This window comes from Notolepis coatsorum (assembly GCF_963971535.1).
Source record: "Notolepis coatsorum genome assembly, chromosome: 6".
Taxonomy (NCBI): Eukaryota; Metazoa; Chordata; class Actinopteri; order Aulopiformes; family Paralepididae; genus Notolepis; species Notolepis coatsorum.
In genome coordinates this window covers 1524688-1542095 of record NC_140170.1, presented here as the reverse complement: position 1 = coordinate 1542095, position 17408 = coordinate 1524688, and the positions used below count along the sequence as shown (strand labels likewise).

Genomic DNA, 17408 nt, shown 5'->3' with positions numbered 1-17408 from the left:
TCTCCCGCTATATATTACTAGTGTACCATAGATATAATTCCCTAAGATTCAGGTTGTATAATTACCTCCTGCGTAACCAGAGAATGGACATTCATTGTTGATTTGCCTACGCACATTCCTTTGCCTTACAAGTGCATTCAAAGTATAATAGAGAAGTATTATGTACCTTTTGCTGCAATAAATACTTAAAGACAACTTTGTGTAGAACCGGTTCATTGTGGGAAGTGTTCATTGTATTTATATATCATGTACTGTATGGCCAGTAATTAAAGTACATAAAGCGGTAGTGGTTTAATGATACCATACTTATCAATACAGTCAGGGAATTGTACCCCTCAGTTACAATTGGTCCTTCGAGCCGGAGGGTAACTAGTGTAATATTAATATAGTGGTATTAATATTGACATGGCCTATGATGAACACTCCACAAAACGGTTCTCCTAAAGTAGATCGCCCGCAGCGTAGACGGCAGACACCTCAGTACTTAGAGGATTACGTTGCCAATATACTACCTAGCCTTCTACAGACGGTAAACGCGGAAAAAGTAGATAGTAAAATTATGTCCGACCCTATCGCCCAGGCTACCCCGCCAATAGAGGCCCTAGTGGGTTCTAACGTAACTGACCAAGCTCACGGTAGGGACCAGGAGGGACCTGACACGACTTTACCCCCCGCCAAGACCGAAGAAGTAGTCCCCGGAGAGCTCCAGGATAAAGACAGCCCTCCAGGGATGGAACTCTACCCGCTACAAGAAGAGGAGAGCACCCCGGAGATGGATCTCCAGGACTCGCCACAGGAGAACAGATCTCCAACGAGTACGGCCAGGAGCGGATCACCTCAACCAGCGTCTTCCCCCAGCGAGGCGGACAAGATGCTGGCACAGGCATTCCTCGCCAGCCTAGCAGCCTCAACAGAGCGCGATCGACTCCAAGCACAGACGCTTAGTGAGCGTGAACATTCTTCCATGGAAAGAGAACGCCTTCAGGCGCAGCAACAGAGCGAAGAAGATCGTATACGTCTAGAGATTAGACGCCTTCAGACGGAAGAGAATATGGCAAGGGACCGGGCCGAAGCCCAGCGCGCCGCTGCCCAAAGAGAAGCAGAGCGCGACCTCGCTCTCACCAAGCGCGAAGCCGAGCGCGACCGATTACAAGCGCAGATAATGGAGCAGCTGATCACCAGGGCAACACCCCCTCCCTCCGCACGGGGTTCCAGGGCCTCGTCAAGACAAGGGTCAAGGGCACCCTCCCCTACCCGATCAAGCGACCCTGAGCCCGACCACCAGAGAGAGCCTATACCCCCCTCCGAACTCCTTCCCCGACCGGTCCACGCGAGACCCAGCTACAAGGAAGAAACGGTCTACACCGCGGAGAGGCTAAATAGACGACTACAGGATCTAGAGGACCTGCCAGAGGAAGAAGAAGAGGGAGAGGAGGAGAGTCAAGCCCGACAGCAGCACAGTACTCCACAGGACCAGGAGGTCCAGTACAGCCCAGGCTCTACCCCCGCGGCTCTGCGCTACAGACCCCCGACTCAATTCACGGGTGAGCTTGACGCACGACCAGCCCCGAGGAATAGCACCTGGATACGCGGGCCATGGTACCCAGCAGGTACCAGCCCACCAAGAGGCGTAAGAGGAGACTCGCCTAGGAGGCCTCTCTTCCAACGCTCACCGATGTGCCAGCCATCCATGGCATCATACATTGGCACACCGACGTTTCCGGACTTCACCCACGAGAACAGAGCACAGTACACGGAGCTACGAATGTGCTTAGAGACAATGATGTCCGATGTAGCTGATGAACCGTACAAGTATGCTATCCTACTGAAGCACCTCAAGGTGCCCCGAGCGCACAATATAGCGCTGGCCTATGCCACCTCTACTACCCCATACACAGCGGCTCTAGCAGCACTCGACCAAAGATATGGACGCATATGGGACTACGTAATACAAGAGATAAGGCATATTGACCGCCTACCCCCAGCCACAGACAATCGCTCACTAGATGACCTGTCTATCAAGGTACAATCCCTGGTAGGGATGCTGGGGGCGCAAAGAGAAAAGGGTATGCACGAACTGTACGCGAACTCTAATGTCGAGAGGATTTTAGAGAAGCTTCCGCCCGCCCGACAAGAGCGCTTCAGGCGGCAAAAAGACCACCGTGATCCTAACGGTCCCGAGCCATCCCTCCTAGACCTAGCCGACTTCCTGACGAGAGAAGTCAACAGCCTACGGTTGGATACGTTCATGCGGAGCACCCCAAGCTCCAGAGAGGGACCTAGGAGAGCAAACGATGGCCGAAGATTGGTGACCGTCATGCACCAATCAGAATCAGTACCGAGCAGCAAGAACCACAGTACCCCCTCGATGAAAGAGAAGTGGAAGATGGTGTGCCCGTACTGCGAAAAGGAACACTGGTTGTCACAATGTGACACGTTCAAGAAGATGACCGCCGACGAGGTGAGTCAATGGATAAAGTCCAACCGACGCTGTTACCGATGTGCGCGCAGTCACATGGCAGCCGATTGCCGCTTAAAGAAGAGGTGTAATCGGTGTGACGGAGCCCACCTAGATGTCCTACACGACAGTAACAGAAGAAAGCCTGCACCCTCAAGCAGCACAAAGGCAAGTGTTATGTACATTGACCCCGCCAGCAGCGGGGGCGCCCGGGTGCTCTTAAAGGTGGTCCGCGTAACACTGAGTTACCAAGATAAGGTCATTGACACTTACGCCGTCCTTGACGACGGGTCAGAGAAGACCCTTCTCCTCGCGTCCGCTGCGGCCCAGCTGGGGCTGCGGGGGAGCGAAAACCAGATGACGATTCGGACAATAAGAAGAGATCTAAAGACGATAAAGGGCGAGAATGTCTCCTTCACTATCGCAGCAAGCGGGCAGCCAGAGAGACGGTATAGGATTACTAATGCTTTCACCAGCCAAGAAATAGGCCTGTCGCAGTACACCTACCCCATCGCCAAGCTGATGGATAAATATGTGCACCTGCGTCAACTACCTATACCGCTCATAGACGGTGCCACCCCGACCCTGCTGATAGGCTCCGACCATGCAGACCTCATCGTCCCGATAGACCGGGTCCACACAGGGCCCAGAGGCTGTCCTGCAGCAGTCGAGACCCGCCTAGGATGGACATTACAAGGCCCCCTCGCTAAGTCTCTTAACCGAACAGCAGCCACTAACTGCCTCCACTCCAGAGTGACAGAAGAAGACACCACCCTCCTACAGCATGTCGAGAGGCTATGGACACTAGAGACAATGCCCTTTAAGAACGAAAAGAAAGACATTCGTTCCAAGGAAGACATTTACGCTATAGCCCTCCTAGAGCAGGGGACAAAGAGAGTCAAAGTCAACGGAGTGATGAGATACGCAACTCCACTCCTGAGGCGAGAGGGTATGCCTACCTTCCACGCCCCAAAAGAAGCGACGGAGCGGTATCTATTGAACACAGAGCGGCGCCTAGCCAGAGACCCCGCTCAAGAGACTGTGTACCGCGCTGAGATTAACAAGCTAATCACAGCGGGACACATAAAGAAAATTGACATTAAAGAGGCCGATCAGACGACCGAATCATGGTACGTGCCGCACCACAAAGTCCACCACAACGGCAAGGATCGTATTGTGTTCAACTGCAGCTACCAGATCGGATCACAAAATCTGAATAAAGAGCTCTTGCCCGGCCCAACACTCGGCCCCTCTCTACTAGGCGTGTTACTACGTTTCTGCCAAGACAAGGTGGCCATCAGCGGCGACATCAAAGGGATGTTCCTGCAGGTGAGACTAGTGGAGGAGGACAAGCCCCTGCTGCGGTTCCTATGGAGAGAGAGGATCGGGGATGAGCAACCAGCCATCTATCAATGGGAAGTCCTCCCTTTCGGAACCACATGCAGCCCATGCTGTGCTACGTTTGCACTGCAAAAACACGTCGCAGAGGACCCAGCAGCTGATGAAGAGGTCCGACAAAGTGTAGGAAATAGTTTCTACGTGGACAACTGTCTGCAAAGCGTCTCGACGCCAGAAGAAGCCGAGGCCCTTCTACTCAAGCTCCGCGCCTCCCTGATCAAAGGCGGCTTTGATCTCAGGCAGTGGGCCAGCAGCGACCCGCAAGTATTGCGCAGCCTCTCCCCCGAGGACAAGGCAGCAAGCAGCGAGACCTGGATGGCGACCATCCCAGGAGAAGCCCAAGAAATGACATTAGGACTAGTCTGGCGCTTCAAAACAGACTCGCTCCATTATAAACACACACCCCTGACCAAGGAGCAGGGAAGGTCGACTGCACTACCGACCACCAGACGGAGTGTATACAGAACACTCGCCAGACAATATGACCCGTTGGGATGTATTCTACCTTACACCACCAGGGCAAAGATGATTGTAAGAGTGTTATGGGACAAGGACCAGGGCTGGGACGACCCCATACCCGAACACCTTGCATCCACATGGAGAGAGTGGGAGACGGAACTCAGCTCACTCCCAGGTGTCAACATACGCCGCAGCTACTTCCCACCCACAGTGAGGCCGGAGACGTGCCAGATGGACCTGCACGTCTTCAGCGACGCCTCCGAAGTAGCCTACGGTTCGGTGGCCTACTTGCGTGCCCGAGAGGAGGGAGGAGAAATACATACTGCTTTCATCCTGGCTCGCTCAAGAATAGCCCCACGAAAGCAACAATCTATCCCGCGTCTAGAGCTCTGCGCAGCCCTAGCAGGAGCGCAACTCGCCACGTTAATCCAACGTGAACTCACCATTCCGGTGCAAAGAACAATCTTGTGGTCAGACTCCACGACAGTACTCACATGGATCCGGTCTGATTCGTGCAGATACAAGGTCTTCGTGGGAGTCAGAGTCACAGAGATTCAAGATTTAACAGAAGTAGCAAGCTGGAGGTATGTGGACACAAAACACAACCCAGCTGACGTCATCACCCGGGGAATGTCCCTGGATGACCTCACCCGTCACAACCTATACAGTGACGGGCCAGAGTTCCTCAAGCTCCCGGAAGGAGAGTGGCCTACACCCACCCCACGGGAAGCGAGTAAAGAGGAGGCCGAAAACAAGAAATCTATGTTCTGTGGATTGAACACACTCGTCTCCACAGACCCCGACATAGACGATTGCCTCACCCTAGAGAGTGCGCAGCTAAAGACATTCCTGTGGCACCACCCAGAGGTTCAGCTCACTACTGACATTACAGCAGCTGACTACGAAGAAGCAGAACTTCTTCTACTACAACGAGCCCAGAGAGACTCGTTCCCCGATGAGCTAGACTGTCTACAGGGAGCAAAGCCCGTCCCATCAGACAGCAGACTGCTCCACCTAGCCCCCGAGAGAGACGCCCATGGTCTCATCAGAGTGGGTGGTCGTCTGCGGAGAGCTCCAGACTTACCGGATGACGTCAAGTACCCGATAGTCTTAAACAGCCGACACAAGGTCACAGAGCTGATCATAAAGAAATACAACGAGGATGTGCATCACGCCGGGGCAGAGAGAGTCTTCGCGGAGATCAGACGTCGTTATTGGATACTGCAAGGGAGAGAAGCAGTGCGGCGCTTCCAGCGAACCTGTCTAGACTGTCGTAAGTGGCGAGCGCAGCCCAGTATACCCCGGATGGCTGACCTACCTCCCTGTCGCCTCCGACTCGGCGACAAGCCTTTTCACTCCACCGGTATGGACTGTTTCGGCCCGCTGTATATAAAGAAAGGAAGAGGAACCGAGAAGCGGTGGGGTATTGTATTCAAATGCATGACCACCCGAGCGATGCATATAGAACTCCTTCCAACCATGAGCACAGACTCATTCCTTATGGCCTTCCGAAGATTCACATCGCGGAAAGGCAAACCGTCTATATTATTGTCTGATCACGGGACAAACTTCAAAGGCGGAGAAAGAGAGCTGAGAGAGAGCTTCCAAGCTATGGGCCCAGAACTTAAGACCCACCTCGCTCCATCCCAGATTGACTTCCAGTTTAATCCCCCGAACGCACCTCACTTCGGTGGAACTTGGGAACGAGAAGTACGTTCAATAAAGACAGCCCTGTACGCCGTGCTTGGGGCCCAGACCGTGGCGGAAGAAGTCCTAATGACAGTCCTCACGGAGATCGAGGGAGTATTGAACTCAAAGCCCCTCGGTTACGTCTCAAGTGATGTAGCAGATGTCGACCCAGTCACCCCCAACACACTCTTGATGGGGCGGCTGGACCCCGCGCTACCACAGACAATGTACAGGCCTGAAGAAGCGAACGGCCGAAGAATGTGGAGGTACAGTCAAGTATTGGCTGACAAGTTTTGGAACAGCTTCCTACTCCACTATCTACCGTCTCTACAGACCCGCCAGAAATGGGTGAAAGAGAGAGACAATTTGACAGAAGGAACAGTCGTCATGATTATCGACCAGTCACTACCCCGAGCTATGTGGCCGGCTGGCCGCGTAAGCAAAGTGATCACCGGTGCCGACGGAAAGGTCCGAGCAGCCGAAGTGCTCGTCCAAGGACGGATCTACACCCGACCCGTGGCGAGGCTAATAAAACTGCCAAGGCTCCCCGATACTATCGATGACGACCATGACCCCATGACTTTGTGAACTGACCGACCCCTCACAACAGACATTGAGTAGTGGACAGTGCGGTTAATCTGTCTCTGCTTAGCTAATTAGGTGGGACTAATTAGGGGGCGGCTGTTACAAAGGATCAGATTAAACCGAATATATATATTTATTGATTGATATATATTGCATAGTATTTGTATATCGTTTGATATCCCTTGTATATTCCTTGTACATATACACGGAATATCCCTTTAGCCTACTACAGACCATAATATTTCATTCTCCTATTGGACAGCGGTCCACAGGCGCCAGAGCCATGCCTCCGGAGTCAGGTTCAAAGTCACCGTCAAGACATGTCTGTGCATGCCCGGCCTTGCCCAGGGATACGAGACAGAAATGTCATTGGCACTAGTTTGTTCACCGTGCATATAAATATGGCGCAGGTGAATACAGAAGCGCTTAGTCTAAGAGTTACCCAATAAGTTGAAGCCTCACCCACGATACTCCGTGCGTGAAGTATGGCCTGTTTGGCCCCAGAATAGAGCATTGAGACCGCGTGCGAATTAATAACTGAATTGTCAGAGTTTGGCGCTATACCGTCGAGTGCGACATATTTCTATTAAGTCAGTAATAGTCTATTTGTGTATAGTGTATCGTGCGGCTAAAGTTCTACAGTGACCAGCATCACCAACGCTTCCTCGTACCAGCTAGAGTTCTTATCCAGGCTGGGCTGCTTTCATGGCGCTTTCACCCGAGGAGACCTAGACGAGAACCGTGTGGACATGTACACTGGATTAATCTACCCGACGACTACATAGCCCTTTGCGGCTGGATTATATTTGTTTTGGTCCTGTGATTTATGGAGCGGAGAATCGCCGACGCCTGCACGTGTTGGATTTACCCTGTGAGGAGCCAAGTCGAGTCCGCGCCTCAGAGAGCCTGAGGCCGGCTAGCTTTCTTCACTGTGGAGCTACAGTCTACGGAGAACAGCTGTATTCGTCTGTGGATCAAGAGGCTATTGCACCGTCTCCTGTACTTGGAGTCTCCTTAGTCATCGTTGACCAGACTCTCTACTACCGACAGATCCTCTACCCCTGCTGGCTTACAACCAGGGGGACCCTTCCAGTATCTCCCGCTATATATTACTAGTGTACCATAGATATAATTCCCTAAGATTCAGGTTGTATAATTACCTCCTGCGTAACCAGAGAATGGACATTCATTGTTGATTTGCCTACGCACATTCCTTTGCCTTACAAGTGCATTCAAAGTATAATAGAGAAGTATTATGTACCTTTTGCTGCAATAAATACTTAAAGACAACTTTGTGTAGAACCGGTTCATTGTGGGAAGTGTTCATTGTATTTATATATCATGTACTGTATGGCCAGTAATTAAAGTACATAAAGCGGTAGTGGTTTAATGATACCATACTTATCAATACAGTCAGGGAATTGTACCCCTCAGTTACAGCATGCCATCACCTCCTAACGTTACCGGAGCTACCGGAGCTGATAATAACATTGCCTGAGCTGAAGGTGCGTGACACTAAAATGTCCGTGGGGACCCGGCGCCAACCCATAGATAGTTCCAACTCACCGAATTACGTAATCCACCACAGTTGCACTCAATATTTAAATAATGTTAGTCTAAATAAATGTAGACAGATACATAATAATTTCAAGCAGAACACGAATCTTTCCATTAAGAACTGACAATCAGGGAATTTAAACATGGTTGACATTGTTTTTTTGTGTTTATATTAAAGAAAGGAAAGTCTAGTGCTGGCTGAGCATATTGTTTGTTTGCACTAAGTTAATACTACAAATGTAGCCTATATTTTTCAGTCAGTTCGGTCTTTGTGTGCCAAACATTATTTAAGGCTGTAAACACTAACACTGTAAACTTTTTTATTTATTTTTTAATAAATGAGAAGCATGTTTAGATGAGTGTTAATTTTTTTTTTATAAAAATGTACGTATATCGAACCGAACTGAAAACCGTGACCCCAAAACCGTGATACGAACCGAACCGTCCATTTTGTGAACCGTCCCACCCCTACAGTTTATCATAAAAATTCAGTGCCCCCGAAATACAAAAAAAAGCCCCTGAAAATCAATTAAGGGGGGCAAAAAAAGCCCTTGAAAAAAAATGTTAATTTCTAACCCTGGCACAGACCGATGTTGCTGTAGCACGTGCAACATATATCTCACACTGTACAGCCCTGACTCTACCTCCTGAGCAGGGGAGGAAATTAGGCCACTTTACTGGCCAAATGCTAGTATTTTTTACGTTTGGCTGGTAAAAAAAATCAGATACCCGCCAGTTGGCTGGTAAGCCAAAAAGTTAGTTTCCTCCCCTGCTGGCGAGTATACAAAAAAATAAAACATTCTGCAATCACTGCACTGGCAAACGGTGCGCGTCTTCTGAGTGTTCGCTTTAGTTGACAGTGCCACGAGAGCACTGCACAAGACCACCCGCGGACATATAATGTTTAATAAACGTTTGCGCAGTACTGCCCAACCCGCGGACATATAATAATAAAAGTCCCGCGGTACTAGGCTAGCCATCAGGAGCACTCGCAAACAGATAACGTTAAACACAGCAGAAGATGGAAAACAGACAGACTGACCAACGGGGAACTGCATCCAACCCTAGCACAACCCTCGAGTATAAGTTACTAAGGACACATTTAAATCACAGAGGTGTAATGTTAGTCTACTGGAACTGTATACAGTGGTTAGCTTCTAGTTAGCGTTTTAGCTATAGTGTGCTCAAAGCAGCCAGCTAGGTGTATCTGTTATGACTATAATGTTTCCAAAAAAGCACCGGACTACGACGTAAGGTTAGACATTTTATTTCATGCTCAAAAGCCCCTGGCTTGCACATCGCAGTCACGAAAGGGGCTAGCTCAACCAGTGCACTGTGCACAACAGCACACCAACCCAACTGACGTTACCACAACACTTGACGGTACTTCACAGCACTGTCGTAAGACCACCGTGCTGTCTTAAAGGCACAGTGTGCCTACCCAGATGCATACACAACATTGACGCGGCTTGACATACAAAGAAGTAATTATCACAATTAGCGATTTTTTTTGTCTGGTAAAAAAATCTGTTTGGCTGGTAAAAAAAATCAGATACTCGCCAGTTGGCTGGTAAGCCAAAAAGTTAGTTTCCTCCCCTGCTCCTGAGCCACTGTCGCCCACAATAACAGTAGTAGTGACCAGTAGTGACTCTGAGTGGCAGGATTCAGTAGTAATAGTGATGATAGTAGTATAGATTAGGGCTGGGCGATATGACCAAAAACGTTATCGCGATAAAATTATAAAATTATTTTCATATAATTCGATATCGATAATTATCGTCGATATAATGTCCGTCAAGTTTAATTAACTTCTTATGCTGCTGCGAATGTCAAGTCGAGTTGATGTCGTCATCAGTCCGCGCACGTTACACGTTAAGCAAGCGGAGTATCTCATGACAATAAATATGACACTAAAATACTCTCTTCCGCCACAATATATTGAAACAAACTGTATACCCCACACTACTATAAACGTGGCCTCAGAATTCAAAACACACACATACTCGGCACGTAAATATATAAAACGTCGCCGTGCAAGCTAATTAGCCTAGCAAGCCTGTAGTATCTAAGCGCTGTATTCCATGACAATGTGCTAAATATTACACTAAAATACTCTCTTCCGCCACAATATATTGAAACGACGTCCACTGTATATCCCCACTACTATAAACGTGGCCTCAGAATTCACGTCACACACATACTCGGCACGTAAATATATAAAACATCGGCGTGCAAGCTAATTAGCCTAGCAAGCCTTGTTGAGTGAGTCCTACCTCCTTCCGGGTATATTTCGCTCTCGGCCATCTCCTTCACTGATTGGTTGTTAGCTGTTGTGCGTAAACACGTCATCACGTAACGTTGGTTGTTGTTAGTGAGTGAGCTGAGCCGAGGCTGAACGGAGCCAAGCTTGGAAAATCGATATATCGAAACTTTGCGACCACGTTTCATGTTTATTTCGAGGAAATAATTTATCGCGATAGTTATCGTTATCGTTTTATCGCCCAGCCCTAGTATAGATAGTATACAGTGTTTATTATTAACACTTTCCGTGCCACGGGTCCGGTGCCGCGGAACCCCGTTGTGTGCCACCACCCACTTAATAATAATAATGGATTGGATTTATATAGCGCTCTTCATGACACCCCAGTGACCCCAGAGCGCTTACAGAGTCCATTATTCGTTCATACACAGTCATACCGGTGGTGGTAAGCTACAATTGCAGCCAGAGCTGCCCTGAGACAGACTCACGGAAGCGTGGCGAATAATAATCGCCTACGGCCCCTCCGACCACCACCAACATTCATTCACATGCATACACATTCATACGAGGCAAGTAGGTTAAGTGTCTTGCCCAAGGACACAACGGCAGTGGGATGGACATGTGCTTGAGTGGGATTCGAACCACCAACCCTTCGATCATTGGACGACCTGCTCTACCCCTGAGCCACGCCGCCCCACTTCAATGATAGAGCTCTCATATTTGCGAACGCATGGATTCTTAATAGGACTAGTTGTTAAAGATCCCTAAATATTCAGCACAACAATTGAATGAGGTTGGAGTGGGGTGGAATTTGGCAATGATCACGTGATGATCACCAGTACGACACATCTTCAGTTGTGTTCCCCGACCTCATTGGGTGTTTCGGCCATTTATCACAATACACCCTCTGCCGAGGTTGGCCCACCACAGGCTGATCAGGCCTGGGTGTGTGTCGCACGGTGGCACCACGTGTTCATTTAGCAGCCCATGATGCGTCTCTACGTTTCAGCCACAACCAGTGACTGCTCCGTTCTGCTGCAGTGGCAAGTTCTTTGATTGCCTTTCGTTGGGCCTGTCCTCTGATCCCTACTTCCTTCAGGAGCCTTGTGGTGGAACTGGCTACAAAGCCTCTGCAGCCCACCTCCACTGGCCACACCTTCACGTTCCAGCCCCGCCCCTCTGCTTCAGCTGCTAAGTTGGCATATCGCAGCCTCTTCCGTTCAAATGCCTCATCGATGGCTTCCTCCCATGGGACCGTCAGCTCAACGATGAAGACACGCCGGCAAGATTTGGACCAGAGGACCAGGTCTGGGCGCAGGTTGGTTGCTGCAATTTCAGATGGGAAGGTAAGCCTCTGGCTGAGGTCTACCCGCATTTCCCAATCCCGGGCTGCGTTCAGTGGGCCTGAGTTTGGAGGTGACGGCTTGGTCCGCCGTTTCTCCCCTTCCCGGATGAAGGTTGTTTTCCGTGGGAAGGTAGTTTGGGCATTTAGAGGCATGGCGTTGGTGGTTACTCTCTTGTTCTCAAGTTCGGCAGCCAAGCACTTCAGTACCTGGTTATGGCGCCAGGTGTATCTTCCTTGAGTTAGACTGGTCTTGCAACCCACTAAGATGTGTTTGAGGGTTGCTGGGGCTGCACACTGGAGACAGGCTGGGTCCTCTCCATACCAGAGATGTAGGTTGGTTGGTGAGGGCAGGACATCATATGTGGCTCTGATGATGAAGCTTAGCCTATTAGACTCCATGCTCCACAGTTCGTTCCACGTGATTTTCCTCCTCTCCACGCCCTCCCACTTCATCCACCGGCCTTGCTGGGCTTGAGAGACTGCCTTGGCACACCTGGCTGCTTCCTCCTGGTGGCGCACTTCCTCCACCACCATGTGCCGCCGTTCGGTTGGAGTAGCCTTTTGCCATGTGGGTGTAGTTGCTTCCAATCCAAGGCCCCCTCTGCCATGTTGGACATGCCCCACTATATCCCGGTGTCTGAGGGCGGTCTTTGCCACTGCAACTGCTGCAGATGGCTTCCATTTCCTCCCCGTTGCTAGGGTTGGAGCAGCACCTCTGACGAATGGATCCCGGGATTCTGTGAGTCATTTCCAGCCTTGATTTGGCACATTTGTACTCCTCCACCAGGCTTGAGATTGGTAGGGAGAGGGCTCCGTTGCCATACAGGCCTATGCTGCTAAGGCCTCTCGGCAGTCTATAAACTATATCTTAAAGGGGACCTGCATTGCTATTCCTAGCACTATTTGGGAAACTTTACACAATTCCTGTGAGTCTATTGAAGACATCTGTACGTTTTTTTTTCTTTTTAAATGCATTGTTTTATATTTCTAATCAAGTACTCAAAACCATCATTTTTCAGCCTCAGGATTTCAGGCTGTTATGGCCTGGCTCCGCCCATAAGCACTTTGAGTGACAGTCAGCCCACACAGTCTGTGACTGGTAGACAGAGAGAGATAGAGAGAGAGAGGGGGGGGGGGGGGGGTGGGAGAGAGAGAGAGAGAGAGAGAGAGAGAGAGAGAGAGAGAGAGAGAGAAAGAGAGAGAGCTATAGCTATAATATAAGATTTTAAGCACTCGCAAATCTCGCAGTCCCCCATTGACTTACAGCGGTGGCGTACTGGCGCCATCTCGCGGATTAAGCTCCGGCGCAGAATGAGTTAAGAGTCAGTCCTAACAGTGTTTATTATTAAGTCAGATAGTCCTAACAGTGTTTATTATTAAGAATCATAGTCCTAACAGTGTTTATTATTAAGAGTCAGATAGTCCTAACTGTTTATTATTAAGAGTCACAGTCCTAACAGTGTTTATTATTAAGAGTCAGATAGTACTAACAGTGTTTATTATTAAGAGTCAGACAGTCCTAACAGTGTGCATTATTAAGAGTCATAGTCCTAACAGTGTTTATTAAGAGTCAGATAGTCCTAACAGTGTTTATTATTAAGAGTCAGATAGTACTAACAGTGTTTATTATTAAGAGTCAGATAGTCCTAAAAGTGTTCATTATTAAGCGTCAGATAGTCCTAACAGTGTTTATTATTAAGAGTCAGATAGTCCTAACAGTGTTTATTATAAAGAGTCAGATAGTCCTAACAGTGTTTATTATTAAGAGTCAGATAGTCCTAACAGTTCAAGTTCACCAGCCGTTAGCTCTCCAGCAATTGGCAGCAGTCCGTGCCCACGGTTTGCGGAGGCTGATGGCTACTGGCAGGAAGGACACTATGACACGCCTCAAACCTGTGACGCTAGATGACCTGGATGTGTGGACGTGGCACCCCTGCCCCTCTCAGCGACAGTTACTCACACATCCAGTACCAACCGTCCGTTCGCACCATCCAAGCGGTCGCCTCTGTGGGCGGTCGCTCAGACACAGGCTTCATTTTGAGGCTTTGAACCAAACGGCTACATGAGCTCCGGAAGATAACCGGTTTGAGCCCCAGTCAAAGCACTCCGTCCTCTGGACCTGGTGGTGTTGTTGTTGTTGTCCAGCAGGGATCTCTCCGTCCTCTGAACTTTATAACCTGTTACGATGATAAAGACACCGTACAGCTGCGAGTGCCATCCTTCGGATGGGACGCTAAACCGAGGTCCTGACTGAATCTCGGTTGTTAAAGAACCAAGGACGCCTATCGCAAAGAGTAGGGGGTTCCCCTGACGTTCCTGGCCAAATTCCCAATCAGATCTCTGACATCAAGGCCACCTAATCATCCCTCCCCCTTAATTGGCTGATATCAATCCCGGTCTCCTGAGTTCATTTCAGCCATTGTGTTGTGTGATGTGTGCCTGGTGCCAGTGTATGGCAGCCAGCCATTGAGCCTGCATAGCCCAAGGTTGGGTGCTACCAGTGGTGGTGAAGGATTTCCACCCTACATTGTGGGGAGCGCTTTGAGTGTCTAGAAAAGTGCTATAATAAATGTAATGATCATTCATTAATTCACTCATCAAACAAGATGAGTAGATGACATCATCATAAACCCCCACACATACCGATCTTGGCAAGTTGCATCAGTTGCTCAGAAGGGGACACAACCGCCGGGGGCTTGACCTCGTTGATGAGGGTGTTGGCGATACTGGTGTATCCATCGTGGAGCAGCTGGCTGATTATGAGCTTGTAGAGGTGCTGCCGGTCCTTCAGGGTGGGTTTGGGCCGGTACATGGTGGCGTTGACTCGTAGTCAACGTGACTTATTAACACGTTGTTTAAGTGACAACTTGGCCTGGCTGAAACAAACGAGACAAAAGATGGCACCAATATAAGTAACGTTGATTGATTGAAAACTTTATTAACAGATTGCAGAATGGGTACAATACAGTACAGCTCAATACACACAATTGTTGAGGGGATGCAGACCAGAGAAAGACTTTCGTCTTGTTTACATCAGGGTCCCCCATTTTCAATTCATCATAACATACATACACGACATACAGATAGACAGTTGGGCTTTTGCCACTTTCACAAGCAAACATCACGTTAGACAAAAGAGTATAATGGAGATTCGATGTTTAAGCCCGGCTAGTTCGTCAGCCTCGTTGCACATGTTATTATTATGATGTTAGCCTGCCTTTATGAATGAGACCGTTAGCCAACTGTGCTAACTGTGTTAGCTCTCTTGCTACAGCCGGGATGTGTGCAGAAACAGACCACAACAAACGGGTTGTAAATGGTTTTGATAGCTAAGGGCGTGTAGCCCACAGCACGAAGCACGCGATGTTCACACACGCACGGATATAAACAGTTAGCTTGTAAGTTACATTTCAAACGTATTATAATTAATGGCAAACCTGCTCCTACTGTAGCTTCAAGTGGCGCTCAGACCTGACCGTGCGTCGCGTCGCGTGCATTTTGCGTCATCACGTCATTAAAATGGCAAAGTGCAGCAGCAGCAGACACGGATCAGATCTGGGATCTGCTGGAGGTCAGTGGTTTTTTCTTCGCTCGATATCATGTTCTAACTTCTTCTACGTGATGTATACGTTATGGTAAAATATTAGAGATTACATGTTTTCATTCACTTTTATTATTATAATTTTTTTAATAAAAAATAATGTCCTTGTCTTCAATAGGCCAGCAGAGGGCGCACCAGTATAAGACAAATACATGGGTCATTATGAGGCTAGCCAATCCTTAGTTGGTGGTACTGGACTACTGGTGTTAGTGGTGGTGGTGGTGGTGGTGGTAATGGTGGTGGTGCTGGTGGTGGTGGTGGTAGTGGTGATGGTGGTGCTGGTGGTGGTGGTGGTGGTAATGGTGGTGGTGCTGGTGGTAGTGGTGATGGTGGTGCTGGTGGTGGTATTAGTGATGGTGGTGGTGGTGGTGGTGGTAGTAGTCAGTGATGGTGGTAGTAGTGATGGTGGTGGTGGTGGTAGTTGTGATGGTTGATTGATTGATTGATTGAAAACTTTATTAACAGATTGCAGAATGGGTACAGTACAGTACAGCTCAATACAAACAATTGTTAAGGGGATGCAAACCAGAGAAAGACTTTCGTCTTGTTTACATCAGGGTCCCCCATTTTCAATTCATAATGACATTTATGACATACACAACATACAGATATACAGATATAAAAATCTAATCTAATCTAATTATGATATTTATGACATACATGACACATACAGATATACAGTACTGTTACATTTGTGACATACAAGATATGCAAATATACATACATATACTGTTAAACAGAGATCCTAACCGTAAATATATACATATGAGGGGGAGGAAACTGTACTTTAGGAGGGGGTGGGAGGGGGGTTCGGACATTCGGGGGCCAGTTTCGAATTGCAGCCTCCCGTAGGTGCTCTTTGAGAGCGGTTTTGAAGGTGGGTAGGGATTCAAATTATTTTACGGCTGTGGGTAGGGCATTCCACATTGATGTGGCATAATTGCAAAATGTGTTTAGTCCCTTGTTTGAGCCGAATCTGGGTTTAACATGATTTGTGGAGCTCCCTCTGGTGTTGTGGTCGTGGAATTCACTGACCTTTGGGAAGTATTTTGACATGTACATGGGTACCTTAGTCGTATAGTGTATCCTGTAGACCAGGCCCATTGCAAGTTGCTGTACTCTGTCCGTCGTCTACTCTAAGCCACCTATAGGTTGTCAAAGTGGGCAGGGGTGGGTGGGTTCTAGGAGTAAGGTCAAGCAGTAGTCTGACCAGTTTGTTTTGTGATGTTTGTAATTTAGTTTTTAGCGCCTTTGAGGTGCTTTGGTACCATGAGGTGCAAGCATAGTCGTAGTACCCTCGAATGAGTCTTCAGGGTATTCTTGTTTACCAGAGAGGAGATCCGGTACAAGAATCTAGTTTGTTGGTTGACTTTTTTTATTAATGCTGCTGGTGCTGGTGGTAGTGGTGGTAATGGTGGTGGTAATGATGGAGATAATGATGATGACTCCCATGATTATATCCATAATGTGTGAGTCAAGGCAAGCGAGTAAGAGCTTCTACGACAATCAAAGCAGCGCTGAAGCCGCTAATGGTGGGTTTATTAATAACACTGTGTCATGTGAGACCTCAGTGTATCTGTTTGAGTGGATGAACCTGCAGCTCGTTCCCACACAGACTGACACACAGACTGACATACACACACACACACACACACACACAGACTGACACACATACCTACACACACACACACACAGACTGACACACATACCTACACACACACACAGACTGACACACATACCTACACACACACACACACGCACACACACACACACACAGACAGACACACATACCTACACACACACACACAGACTGACACACAGACCTACACACACACACACACACACACACACACACAGATTGACACACAGACCCACACAGACCCACACACAGACTGACACACAGACATACACACAGACTGACACACAGACTGACACACAGACCCACACACAGACTGACACACAGACTGACACACATACTGACACACAGACTGACACACAGACCCACACACCCACCCACACACAGACCCACACACAGACCCACACACAGACCCACACA

The 17408-nt window shown here is 48.7% G+C and overlaps 1 protein-coding gene across 1 annotated transcript in view; it reads right to left on the bottom strand.

The window, feature by feature from the left end:
- cstf1 (cleavage stimulation factor, 3' pre-RNA, subunit 1) overlaps positions 1 to 15236 on the bottom strand; it is a 30516-nt gene extending 15280 nt beyond the window's left edge. Inside the window, exons 1-2 of the mRNA XM_084316924.1 lie at positions 15189 to 15236; positions 14395 to 14627 (exon numbers count right to left, since the gene is read on the bottom strand). Of these exons, the coding sequence (XP_084173050.1) occupies positions 14395 to 14563 (169 nt within the window). The 5' untranslated portion in view covers positions 14564 to 14627; positions 15189 to 15236. The remainder of the gene's footprint in view (positions 1 to 14394; positions 14628 to 15188) is intronic.
- Positions 15237 to 17408: the final 2172 nt, after the last annotated feature.